This window comes from Falco biarmicus, chromosome 1 (genome assembly GCF_023638135.1).
Source record: "Falco biarmicus isolate bFalBia1 chromosome 1, bFalBia1.pri, whole genome shotgun sequence".
In the NCBI taxonomy this organism is placed as follows: Eukaryota; Metazoa; Chordata; class Aves; order Falconiformes; family Falconidae; genus Falco; species Falco biarmicus.
The window spans coordinates 16,549,004-16,561,753 of record NC_079288.1 but is presented as its reverse complement, the minus strand read 5'-3'; the positions used below and the strand labels follow the sequence as shown (position 1 = coordinate 16,561,753).

Genomic DNA, 12,750 nt, shown 5'->3' with positions numbered 1-12,750 from the left:
ATTTTATTTACTGGTAGCTTTTTTTCCTGACAGCCCACATGATTCGATCCATGTGTGTCTTAAGGTTAGTGGTTTGTTTCAAAAAAACCCAATGAAACAAACAAAACCCCAACTCCCTCACCCCCCTACCCCTACCCCTCCAACCAGCTGCTCAGGATTGGAGTAGATTTGTGAGACTGGAAAGTGGGACTGCTGCGTGCAGTAACAGGAAATGTTTATTAGGTGGCACGCCAACACCTTACTTATATATGCTTTTGCACTTAGTGAATTAACTGAGAGCACACCTTTTCTTTTTGTTTGTTGTTTGGGGGGGGAGATGTTGTACTTTTTTAAAAATAGTATTTTGTCTTAACTTTCCTGCTTCTAGTACTACAGTATAATAGATGCAAATTATTTTTTCTGCTCCCTTTGCTTTCCTATCTGAATGCTTTAATTCCATGTGTCTGATTCAGTGGCAATTCAGGCTTTGTGTTCGACAAACAAAGGTGTATACAGAAAAGTAGCACTATTACTTTTTGCTCTATAGTGTCTATTATAGATTTCATCTTTTTATTTGGGGTCAGAATTTGATACTGCTGAGGAAAACAAAAGGGGGAGTGCAACTTTTTCTTCCCCTTCCCCAAATGCTTCTCTGTCTGTAGGGGTACAACCCACATGCTGGGTTGGGTGCAAGAAGAAGAGCAGGATGCTTGACCCAGTGCTCCTCCACGAAGGGGTGGGCAGAGTGAAGTGGCATTATGCTGGCAGCACTGAGCAAGCCTAGTCATCCAGCAAGGGCTGAATTAAAAAGAGGAGCCAAAAAGGACTTCTTGCCCTTACCAAGAGCTGCGAGCTCCTCGGTGAGGAGTATGGCCATTCTGCTGTGAGTAGTAGGGGCACACAGGATCAGGACCTGTAATAACAATGGGAAATCTGACAGCTGACTTATGAGCAGGTCTTTTATTCATAAAAAGGATGGCTATAAATAACAGTCCAACAATGAAGATTTGCCGGGTAGTGTTTTTCCATCCTGGATTAGGTAGATTAAAGCACGAACAGATGATGATTTGCCTAGCACATGGTGCTAAGATAAATAGTTACTGCAGTGACAAGAACAATAAGGGAATTTGTTGCATTTTTTTTAACTTCCTAGTTTGTCTCAGTGGAGCTATCTAAGCAAGGTGCATGCTGAGCACGTAGAGAGAATGGGGGTCGTGAATGTGGCAGTGTCAGGTAGTGTCAGCCTCCCATGGCCTCTACGAGACATTTTACTCTTAGGCTTTTCTCTCTTTCTTTTCTGGGGATGGTCTTCAGTAGAGGAGCTGAGCTAAAGCTCTTTGATGATTTCTTTTTGCTCTATTTGTGTTCAGTTCTCTGAAAGCTAAGAGCCTGATAGAAACCTTCTGTTTGAGACCAAAAAATCTGAGGGTTAGAAATTTTGATCTTGAAATTCAGGATTCTTGGGTTTGGGGATTTTTTTCCTTTTTATTTTCTCCACTTTTTAAACCTTCCAACTTGTCATTATTAAAGTGGTAATAAATTCCACTGCAGTCATGTTAAGTAACTCTTTATTTGTGCTAGAAAGCAAAGGCAGACTCAGGGAAAGACATTCCCTTTCCTTATAAAGTTTGTAACCTAAATGAACAGGGCAGACATCATGTGATCTCCATTTTTTTTCTAAAAAAACTTACCTGACAGGTGTTTGATTATCAGGTCTTGATGGCATCTTTGCACCTAGGGACATTTTTGAAAGGAATTGCACTGTGGGTGGGTTCTATATAAAGGCCTTTGGACATTAAACCCTAAATACATAGGAGGATCGTGGCCAGAGGAGATAAGAGATGAAGTTAAGGAGGGAGTCTCTTGCAGATCACTGAACTCAAGGCTTTTTCTGACATAATGATTGCAGTTGTGTCCATAGCTACAGAATAGGTAAGAACAGGAGGGAATATCAAAACCAGTGAAAACTGCACTTATTTGGTGGCCTTGAGAGCCACAGCAGCAAACATTTTGGAGGTGTTCCCCCCAGCCTGGTTTCTGAAATGCGTGAGATCTGACATTAGCCTGCTGCTACTGAAAGGGCTTCATGGGAAGCTTGGAGGGGCTGACGTGACAGCTAATGAAGCTTGCCTGTGCCTGAGCCAAATGATCCTACCATGTGCTGATGGGAGGAAGTCCAGAGCTGTTCCTAACCTTCCAGCTGACCGGCTGCAGGCTCCCTGCGTCCCAGCAGTGCAGGCAGGAGGGGATGACAGCCCGCTGGGCCTGATTCTGTGGCACAAATGCACGAGTCCCAGTCGAAGTCAAGGCAGTGACACAGCCTTTTGTGCTGGGAGGCTGAGTTGCTCCTAGAAGGAAGATCTAAGGTTTGTTGAGGATGAGACTCACTTGAGTCCAAATCATGTTCATAGATCAGCTGACCTGGGAGGAGTTGTCCCTACAGGGGGAGAGGGAAGCACTTCCAAGGAACTTAACACACAGATGAATTTCATGATTAGTGACTGGGTGACTGGGAGACCTACCCTTCAGAGTAAGAGAACACACTTTCTTCATTTAGTTGTGTATGTAATTTTCTCCATTAGAGTTCCCTCACCACTGAACAGGAAATCCGGAATTTCATAGCTGTTGGTGAATCAGTCTTCATCTTTCCCATTAAAAAGGGAGCTGGCTATGATTCTTCCTGTGTCTGCTCTACTGGGAACCTTATTCTAACACAAGGTCAGTTCCATGGAATAGTTAGAAGCATTTGCAATGGCCCTCGATTTGGCCTTCTGCTCAGCTCTGGTGCATTAACCGCTAGCTATTTTAGGCTGTATCTGAGGAGTAGACCCTGTATTATGCGATGTCATCATTAGTAAAGCTGAACTTCCCTCCTTTTCCCAGAATTTATGTAAAACGCTATTCTTTGTGTGCATAAATAGTCTTTATTTGGTGAGTGATGAAACACTAGCAGTGTGCGACTTAACATTTCCTAGAATTACAAAGACGTATTCTGAAGGACGCGTGCCTCTAAGCTGTAAATTTAGCTCTGCGCGTTTACAGCCTGCCTAGTTGCTTTGCCTGGTTTTGACACACACATGTTCCTGACCATTGCTTTTTTGTAACAAGAGCCCTCACTGTGCCTCTGTAGTAGTTTAGAAGGAAGATGCCCTTTATGCGGACCGTTTCATGTCTAAAGGGATAAGATGCATTCTGGCTTCTTCACGTATAAATTATCAGTGGAAGGCTTCATTTACCATTCAGCCTTGGTTTCAGGTATTTAGCAATGTTTGTCTCCCTTTAGAGAGCATAATACAAGTCCCTCAGAGGTGAAAATAACAGTTCTGGCATCTCAGAGAAGCGTTTAGGCTCTGCATAGATGGGGAGAGGGCCTGGTTTGTGGGGGTGTTCTTGCAACAAGCTGTCCTTGCCGTTATTTTTTGGCTTGTAGCCAAGGTAATGCTAAATAGCAGTCGGAGAGATTCAAGCCTGATGATTGTCTTTGCTTTATGGCCCTGGTGAGGACCATGAAAGCATAGCTGGGACGTCAGATAATTCAAAACCTGTGAGGTAAAAATTCCTCAAAGAGATTGGGTGGAGGAGGAGCAGAGCACTCTCTGTTTTGAAAACATCTCAGAAAAATCTTGGAAGGAGATCATACATCCCATTTGTGTCTTCCTCTCCAAAGAGGAAGACTTTAATCTGCATAAATTAAAGCATAAATTGGATAAATAGGCTCCTTATCTGTATTACTCCCTTTCCTGAATGTTCTGTATTTGCAGGCTTCATGATGCCCATTGAAAAACTTAGATGATGGATATTCTTGTCTCAAGGCATTGCTGAAAGTCATGGCAAGCAGGAATTAGTCTTCCTCCAGACTCAGCCAAGCTGCACTTCGCTTGCCATTTTTTGGCTCAGGTTGCATGTTGCCCACAGCTTGGTACAGCATATAGCTGGAGAGCAGGGGCAGCCGAGGAGAAAGCTGAACCACTGCATTTCACAGCAAACAAGGTCTGGTGTTTCAAGAATGGGAGTAGGAATTGGATGTGAGTTCAAGGAGAGTGTGACAGGGAAGAAGCCAGAACAGTAAAATCCCTTATAATTTCAGTGCCTTGTTTTTTCTCCTGTGTGTAGTGTACATACATGACTTTGAAAGTTAACACCAAATCATCTGTAGCTTAACTGAACTATAGGGTTCTTATCTTCATGACAGCTTCAGCTCCTGTAGTTTCAGACATAATTCAGTTTCTTGGTGTATTACTAGCATAAAGGACATAGAGAATTGCTGTTGCATCACCCTAAGGTAAAAGTGTATGTTGTCCAAGGGCTACTGCACAGAACTAAGACTCTCAGCTCCTGAACTTAATTTCCTGTTTTGGAATCAACTTTGGCATGTTAGAGCTGGGGCCTGTTGTGCTGCTGAGCACTTGAGATCCCTGTTGAAGCCTGAGAGCTGCAGGTTATGAGAATTTCTGAAACTGCAGGCTCAGTTGTGTGAGGTTAGGTTTTCCACAACAGCCACTTGAAATGAATGGTCATGAAAAACCCAGCCCAAAGCTTCTCACGTCTCTTTCTCAGTATCTCCAACATGTTCAGTGATTATTGTCTCCTCCACAGGCATAATCGTCGGATAATTAGTATTGAACTTTGAGATTCTATACAAAATAATGCCATTTCTTATGCAGGGCAAACATCAGAACAAATTGGACATTCAGATAAAGAAACATATAAAAAAAATATAGCACTAGAAAGTGTTGCAGAAGGTGAAATCTAGATAGATATCAGTCAAAGGCTTGCCAACAGCAAGGTACAGCCAATGTTTAAAGTGTTAGCCTGAGATATAGGAGATTAGATTCAGTTCCCCCTGTACTGGACTTCTGTGCAATCTTAAGCAAATAATGTGATTGTTCTTTTCCCATATGTAAAATGTAGATAACACTCTTTCTTCACTGGTGTGTTGTGACTGTAAGTACAGGAAAGATTGCAAAGTTCCCAGAATATGGGAGTATAAGAATGCCCTTGAGTTGAAATTGTTATATATAGAGATCTGGCTATGTAGCAGCCTTCTGTCTCACACAGTGTTTTGAATTCAAACTACTTGTCTTCTGGTTTTGAGAGCTCAGACTTTATTACAGAGGGTTGGAATATAGAGATCTGGGGTTTTCTGTATATTAAAGCCCATAAAAAAAGCAGTTTCCACAAGAAAATTGTCTCCTTTAATCTAGCAACATTATGTTAATTTTTATGCAATTATATTAGGGAAATAAGATTACAAAGCTTTTGTGAAAAGCTATTTATACTACGTGATATTATTTTTAATTACATTCTGATCTCATATTGTTCAGTGTTTCATGCTTGAACATCAGATTTTCAAATTAGAGGAATTTTAGTAGCATTTTCAGGAAGATGTAGGGCACTTCACAATCCAAGTTTATGGATATACTCTTCTTAGTAACTAGGATATTTTTAAAGATGTTTTACTTTGTGGGTAGCCTGTTGTTCATCATAGCCCTCAGCCCCTCTCCCTCAGCTCACAAAGCTGTGGAAAAGACAATCAGAAGAGATCAGGAGTGCTGGTGGCTTGGCCTGGTGTCCTCTGCCGTTCCTGGCCGACGGTAACCTGTGGTGCATGTTACCTGCCAACACACTTGCTGCTATTAAAAGGGCTTGGTGCCATGCGGTGCTGATGTCACCACACGGGCGAGGTGACAGGAATAGCGGAGGCCTTGTTCAGCAGCTGCCTCACACCAAAGGTGGGGTTCACAGCTCTGTATGAGGTGGGTTATAGAGTGCACAAAGAATGGTTTATCCATGACACTTTGAGAAGAATATGTTATAGGATAGTAATACATCAGCAGATTTGAATAATCAATTCTCAGCCCTTATTTCTAGATAATCATTCTTTGCACTTCCTTGTGACCAGCTGAAATACCTATTACTTTTTTGCATAAAGTATTTCTAGTATATAATAATTGTGTACTACTAATTGCACACTGACCTGAATATACTTTCATACACTTCAACTTTAATAGACAAAAAGAAGCTATGGAATTTTCCTTTTTAAGCTCAACACTTTAGCACAGATTTCTTACGTTGTAAATGCTGGCAGAGCTGTCACATAGTTCACAGATTTACAGTTCTAGAGCCAGAGCTGCTGCTATAGTGATCAGATGTCAGCACTGAACGTGAAAGGCCCATAAACTTAGCTGAGCTGCTTTGCAATATCATGGTATAAAATTGTTTCTAATGCAAATTAATCCTTTGTTAGGCTAACAGTGAAAAAGAAATTAAATCAGAATAAATTCATAAGCAACATGGCTTTACCTGGACAATTTTGCTAAAGGCAAGCCGCTCGGTTGTGGATAGATGGCAGGTAGCAGCCAGGTAGCACATTGGAGATTTTTCTTGTATGTGGGCATTTTGAATGAAACGTGAGGTGATGCACAGGCAACCCACACTCAGCATTGGCAAACAAATGCAGCCACTTCTGGGCAGAAAAAATATTCACGGTGCTGTGCATACTGGTATGCTGGTGTACTGCTCACCTAAACGGCTCTGCTCAGAACCCCCATCCGCCTCACTGTGCTACGCGGCGTTTTGTTTGTTCCGGCAGTGCCCTCTGCCGACAGCACTGAAGGGGTGGCCAAAGAGCTTTTCTCCTCCGTCTCAAGTATTTTCAATCCAGTTCTCAAAAATCATTTACCTTTAAAAAGAGAAAGAAAAGATATAATGATATTGTGTTGCTTTGTTAATGTGCAAATTAACTTTAAATAAGCAAGCACAAAATATCCCCTAACAAAGGTATGAGTAGAGGGTCTGCCATTTTCTAACTGCATTCTCATCCAAGAGTTAATTAAGGTGGGAAAAATAGCATTTTCAGAACTGCTTAGGCATCTCAAGTCTCCGATACAACTAATCTACTGAAGGTGCTTCATTCTGTGCTTCCTTGTGTGCAAACTAAGTTAATTCAACAACTCATTAATGTTTTGGGGGTTGTTTTTTGTTGTGTTTTGTTTGTTTGTTTGTTTGTGTGGGTTTTTTTAGCTTGTAAAGCATCAGTACCTGTGATTTACACAAGAGAAAGAAAGGCCGTACAATTTCAGGTCCATTCTGACAACTTCTGAGTACTCCAGCACAGAGATATTTCTGTAAGCCCAAGCACAAAAGCATCTGTGGAGACAAATACTCTCACCTTTTTGGATCCCCTTTTAAGTGCTGCGGTTCATCATATGGTTTTGCTTACAAGTTTGGGGTTTGTAGATAATGATCTAACTGCACTTAGAAAAACAGCCACTGTTGGCTGCATCAGTTTGTAGTTGTAAGCAAGAGACTGAACAATTAGGTTCTGCTGCATCTTGCTCAATCTCGAGCACTTTAGAAGTTTTGTGTTGTCACTAGAGCTGATCTGAAATTAGGACTTACATCCTCACTGAACGGGGGCCCAGGTTGGTGGCATAACAGTTGTGCGCTTCTTTAAGTTCCACCAGTCACATCCGACCCCCTCCAAAACCAAAAAATTACTGCTTTTCATTTTCTGGCTCTCTAATCCTTTATCCATCTAATTTCTTTGTGTATTAAAGTTGAATTCACATTCATTCCATTTCAGAATATCCTTAAAGAATTTTAAACTACTGACGTGAGCATTCACCTTCATAAGGACTGGCCAGATTTTACTCTTGATAAATGTTACTTTAAGCAGATCATCTCTCTTGTGGTAAATATGTTTTCCAGTTTTGGCTGTCCTAGCAACTTAAAGGTAATTGGCTATGCCCTGAGCTGGTAACCCAAATATTTAAAACCACAAGTGGTTAATGTTTAATCCACTGTCATGATGATGATGATGTGGCAATAGAAGCTGTGCGTCAGGATTCGTTCTTCGCCTGGAGAACAAAGTGGCAGTAACACTCCTGGCGTACGGTCTCCTTTGGAACATGGGATGAGTAAAGCAGACCTTGTTAACAGTTGAAAGTAGGATTTTCCACCATGAATGGCTACCCAAACTGTTCTGCTAACCACACTAAAATTTGGAGCCATTATTTAGTACTTGCATTGGGCATTCCTCAATTGACCATTAACGTCGCATCTGTGATCTTCAACTGCACAGTCATCTTCACCAGAATGGCGACGAAGGACCTGCACAAGCCTATCTCTATACTCTTCTGCAATCTGGCTTTTTCTGATCTCTTCACCAGCTTTTCTGGCTTTTGGATTTCGATGCTGTTCATCAGCAACCCTGACATTACAATCTTTGGATCCGAGGATATGCTGGCACCTTATGCTTTATATACGGTGTCTATTTTATCCACCATCTATAACTTGGTAAGCATTGGAATTGAACGCTATCTGGCTGTGGCTGAAAGCATGAGGACAAGATTCAGGGTTGCTAGAAAGCATTCCATAGCTGCAGTTTTAATTAACTGGGTCCTCGCTTTCTTTTTGGGCTGCTTGCCATTGATGGGGTGGAACTGCTTGCATACGGAAAAAAATCTCTCTGTCCTCTACAGTCCGTTTTGTGTCAACTACCTTATCTTCATTGCCATTCCCAATGTTGTGGTGGCTTTTGTGATACCTCTGTTCACTTACCTTAGAATCATTATCATCCTGAGGAAAAGAAAGCTGAGAATGAAGGCATGTGGACAAGCTACTGGCACCTACAAATCGGCTGAAATCCAGGTTGCCAGAACCAGTATTTTTATCTGGCTCCTGACGCTGATCTCCTATGCTCCTTTTTTCGCAGGAGTCATATTCGATGCAACTAACCATCAGTGCCCCCTTGATCTTTACCCAGGCATCTATATCTTCCGAAACTGCACGGCTATGCTGATAACCATGAACTGTTTGGGAAACCCCATAATATATACCCTGAAAGCCAAAACTCTGGGGGCGAAGCTCAAGGCTCTGCAATGCCTCTCCACCAACCGTGTCCGAGCCTGCACCATTGCGAACATCTAGCCGGGCCTGCCCTTGGTCCAGTACTGCTGCTGTGCCTGGCCCAGTCACAGAATGGCAGAGCGGAGGGGGTGGGAAGGGACCTCTGGAGACCCCCCTGCTCATGCAGGGTCACCTAGAGCAGGGTGCAGAGTGTCCTGTCCGGGTGGGTTCCCAATGTCTCCAGAGAAGGAGACCCCGCAGCCTCTCCGTGCAGCCCGTGCCAGCGCTCTGCCACCCTCAAAGGAAAGTTTTCCCTCGTGTTCGTGTGGAACTCCCTGCGCGGCGGTTTGTGCCCGGTGCCCCCTGTCCTGTGGCTGGGCGCCGCTGAGAAGAGTCCTCCTGCCACCTGCCCTGGAGGTTCTTGTACGCGTTGATGGCTCCCCTCTGCAGGCGGCACGGCCCCGGCTCTCAGCCTCGCCTCGTCGGGGGATGTCCCAGCCCCTCACCACCTCCGCAGCCCCCCCGGACCCTCCCCAGCCGCTCCCCCTCTCGCTGCAACTGGGGAGCCCAGAACGGGGCGATGGAGTCGGAGCGGGGTGGGAACAGCGCCGGCGCTTCAGCACCCAGCCGGGGGACAGCGCGGGGGCGGGGGGCGCAGCGGGGCGGGGGGCGGGGGGCAGCTTTCCCTGGCGGCTCCGGCCAGCCCGGCGCTGGGAACGCGAGGCTGTTTGGCTCGGCGACCGAAGCGAGTCCGTCAGCCGTGCTGGCTCCGAGTTGTGCAGCAGGCTTCTGTGGGGCGCGCCGCCCTGCCAAGGCTCCCACCGCTCTGCTGTCATTTGTGCGGGCTTGAAGGCAGCTGGGTGGCTAGGAAATTTTCAGTAGTCTGGGGGGAAATGTAGTTTTACTTTCTCATTTAATCAGTGAAAGCGTATCTGTGAATATCTCTTTATTAATGGCGGCGCTCAGCACTGTTTTGCTGATGTAATTTTACCTGCAGTATGTAGCTGGATTACATGGTTTTATGAGACATTTGTGACTACGCTTCTCATATTTCTGCTTATTAATAGAGGCACGCTTGAGTCCATGGCTTCTGATATTTGCGCTGTTCTAGGAGAAAATCTCACTGGAATTCTTCAGTGTCAGAATTGCGGTCAAGTTGCCTGTACAAAACAAAACAAAATAAAAATGTTGAGACCAAGTATTTTGTAAAAGGAAAAGTCCTTACCCCCTTCCCCCCGAAAAAAGAAATCAGCTACTGAATAGTTGATCTGTTGGATCCTAGTGGAGATGAATGTGTATCCTTAGTCACAGAGGGATAATGTCTGGAAGAATCTCAATGCTTCGGTGTCTTCTCTCTTGCACGGTTACCAGTCTAGGAGCCTTGACCGAACAGATCCTGGTGACATTTCATCTTTCTGGTTTTAAAGTATGCTCAGATGCTACTCAGTGGTACATCACCGTGATAACCCCTGCTGTGATAACGTTCTTGCATTCATCAAACACACACAACCCAACCCAGATTGGCCCTTGCAGCACAGGTTGGCATTTTCAGGGTTTTTTTCCCTGGTTTGTTTGCTCTATTGTCATTGTTTCAGCATTTCAAAGGCGTAAGAGAACCAAGAAGAAAATTCCATCCATCTGTTCCTGAGCAGGTATGAGAAAATAGTGGGGGTTTGTGTAAGAAATGGGTTCACCTCCTAATGTAAGCGATGGGCAAGTGCCATTACATTAACAAACCCGATACTTAGTGCTTTACGTTTATGGCTATAAAACCCCTTTTCTGAGCTACTTTACGTTGAAGAACTATGGGAGAATTTCCTTTGTCTGAATTAAAATTCAGACATTTAAGGAAATGGATGGCACGAAATGATGCATAATTAAAATTAATTATTTAAATGGATAATGTAACTCAGGCAAGATAAATCTGGCTCCAATATTTTTTCTTCTGAACGCTACCGTAAGTGTTTCCATTAACTCCGGTGCCACCAGCCTCGGGAAGTGCTGGGCTGGAACCTGACCAGCTCTCTCCTGCTGGGTGGATTCCAGCCTACGCTTGTACAGGAGATTCAGCCAAAGCTCACCACGGGGCAGATGGCAAAGATCAGCCCGAGGGGGTGTTGTTATGTGCTATTTATTAGATTATTTGGGTTCTATTAATCTCCATACCGCCGCGGGCAAAGTGATGTGTGATGATCAGAATACAGTATGCAGCGCTGTCTATCGCAGATTGCCATTTCAAAAGCAAGGTGACAGCTGGAATCCAGCCAGACCCCCATCAAGAGGCGATATATAGGGGTATATGCGTGTGTGTGCAATAGCCCCGGGCGGCGGGGCCCGCTCTCGGCGGTGGATTAGCTCCGCCTGCGTGGAGGCGCTCGGCGGGGCCCCCGCTCTCGGCGGTGGATTAGCCAGCCTGGGTGGAGGCGCTCGGCGCTCCGCTGGCCGGAGCTGGCGCGGTGGCGGGCGCCATGCGGGCACCGCGGCCCTGCACCGTCTGCGGAGCGGCCGGCGCCGCCAAGTACCGCTGCCCGCGCTGCGCCGCCGCCTAGTGAGAGCTGGGCCGGGCAGGGGGCGGGGGGGGTCGGGCAGGCGGGAGGGGCGGCGTGGCCTTGCTCGGTGCGGGGGGCGGAGGGGGGGGCCGGGCAGGCAGCGGGGGGGGCGGCGTGGCCTTGCTTGGTGAGGGGAGCGGCCCCCGCCCTTACCGGCGACTCTCGCCCCACAGCTGCTCCGTGCCGTGCTGCAGGAACCACAAGGGTGAGTGCCCGTCGGGCGGGGGGCGGGAATGGGGGGGCGGGGGGGGGTCGGGGGGCCCATTCCGCTGCTAACGCGGTTCTCCCGCAGAGCGATGCCGGCCGGAGCCCAAGCGGGAGCGGCCGGCGGCCGGACAGGCCTTCCCCGGCGGGCCCAGCCGCGCCGAGCAGCGCGCAGGTAGGTGGGACAGGCGGGGGGCGGCCACGGCCCCCCCAGGAGCCCGGCCGTCCCCAGCACCCCCCCCCCCCTTAGCCCGGGTTCCCCCCTCAGCCTTGCTCTCCCCGCCCGCAGGCAGCCCCTGGTCGGTGGAGGACATCCTGGCAGAAGATGATGAGCAGGACCGTGTCCCGCTGCACAAACTCAAGCTTTTAGGTAACCTGGAGAGGTCTGAAGCCAGCTGGGGGGGTTGGGGTGGTTGGGGGGGGTGAGGCGGAGGGGCAGGCCCTCAGCCCCGGGAATCTCACGGAGCGCTGCGCTCTGGCCCCGTCGTGCACCTCATTGCAAGGCCGTAGAGCTTTACCTGTCAGATACCTGGCCTTTTGCTATGGCTCTGAAAGTTTCTTTGCAAAATAAGGGCAGCGTCAACCACTCTGTAACTCTGCAAGATTAGTACTGATTATCTTTTTCCTTCTTATTTTTTTTAAAGGGGAATCAGAAGAGCTGAGAGGCTTGCTTCTGAATCCACATCTCAGACAGCTGCTACTGACAGTTGATCAAGCAGAAGATAAAAGCTCCCTCATGAAGAAGTACATGCAGGAGCCAATATTTGTTGAGTTTGCTGACTGCTGTTTGAGAATTGTTGAGCCTTCAGAGAAGGAGAATATTCTTCCTGAGTGAGCTACTTTGGGAATGGTTTTCTTTCCTTGAGACTTTTTCCCCCTGATGGAAGACACCTGGCAGCCCCCCGTGCTGCCGCAGTGCACCGTTCTGTGTATTTCCGCTAGCTTTGGTCACACTTTCTCATGGGTGTCAGCGCTCCAGTTTTCAATTTAGAATTGATAAACAGTGACGTAGTTGTGTTGGACAGATTTCTAGACACTAGAAATTAAACTTGATGTTCTGTGGACTTGCTTTCTGTTGGTATAGAAACACTGTGGGAAATGTTGCTTCCCAATGACAATGTTAAATATATTTGCATTTATTTTAATCCATAAACTACTCTGGAATGTT

At 46.3% G+C, this 12,750-nt stretch overlaps 2 protein-coding genes across 2 annotated transcripts; both read left to right on the top strand.

Annotated features, from left to right (window-relative positions):
• Nucleotides 1-324: 324 nt before the first annotated feature.
• LOC130148053 (lysophosphatidic acid receptor 1-like) lies at nt 325-9,464 on the top strand. Its single transcript, XM_056336234.1, has one exon. It carries the CDS (start codon nt 7,942-7,944, stop codon nt 8,908-8,910), a length of 969 nt encoding a protein of 322 aa, XP_056192209.1. The 5' UTR covers nt 325-7,941; the 3' UTR covers nt 8,911-9,464.
• Nucleotides 9,465-11,213: 1,749 nt separating this feature from the next.
• Nucleotides 11,214-12,735, top strand: ZNHIT3 (zinc finger HIT-type containing 3). Its single transcript, XM_056336493.1, has 5 exons — nt 11,214-11,377; nt 11,552-11,583; nt 11,671-11,757; nt 11,872-11,952; nt 12,227-12,735. Exons 1-5 carry the CDS (start codon nt 11,298-11,300, stop codon nt 12,415-12,417), a joined length of 471 nt encoding a protein of 156 aa, XP_056192468.1. The 5' UTR covers nt 11,214-11,297; the 3' UTR covers nt 12,418-12,735.
• The last annotated feature ends 15 nt before the right edge of the window (nt 12,736-12,750 follow it).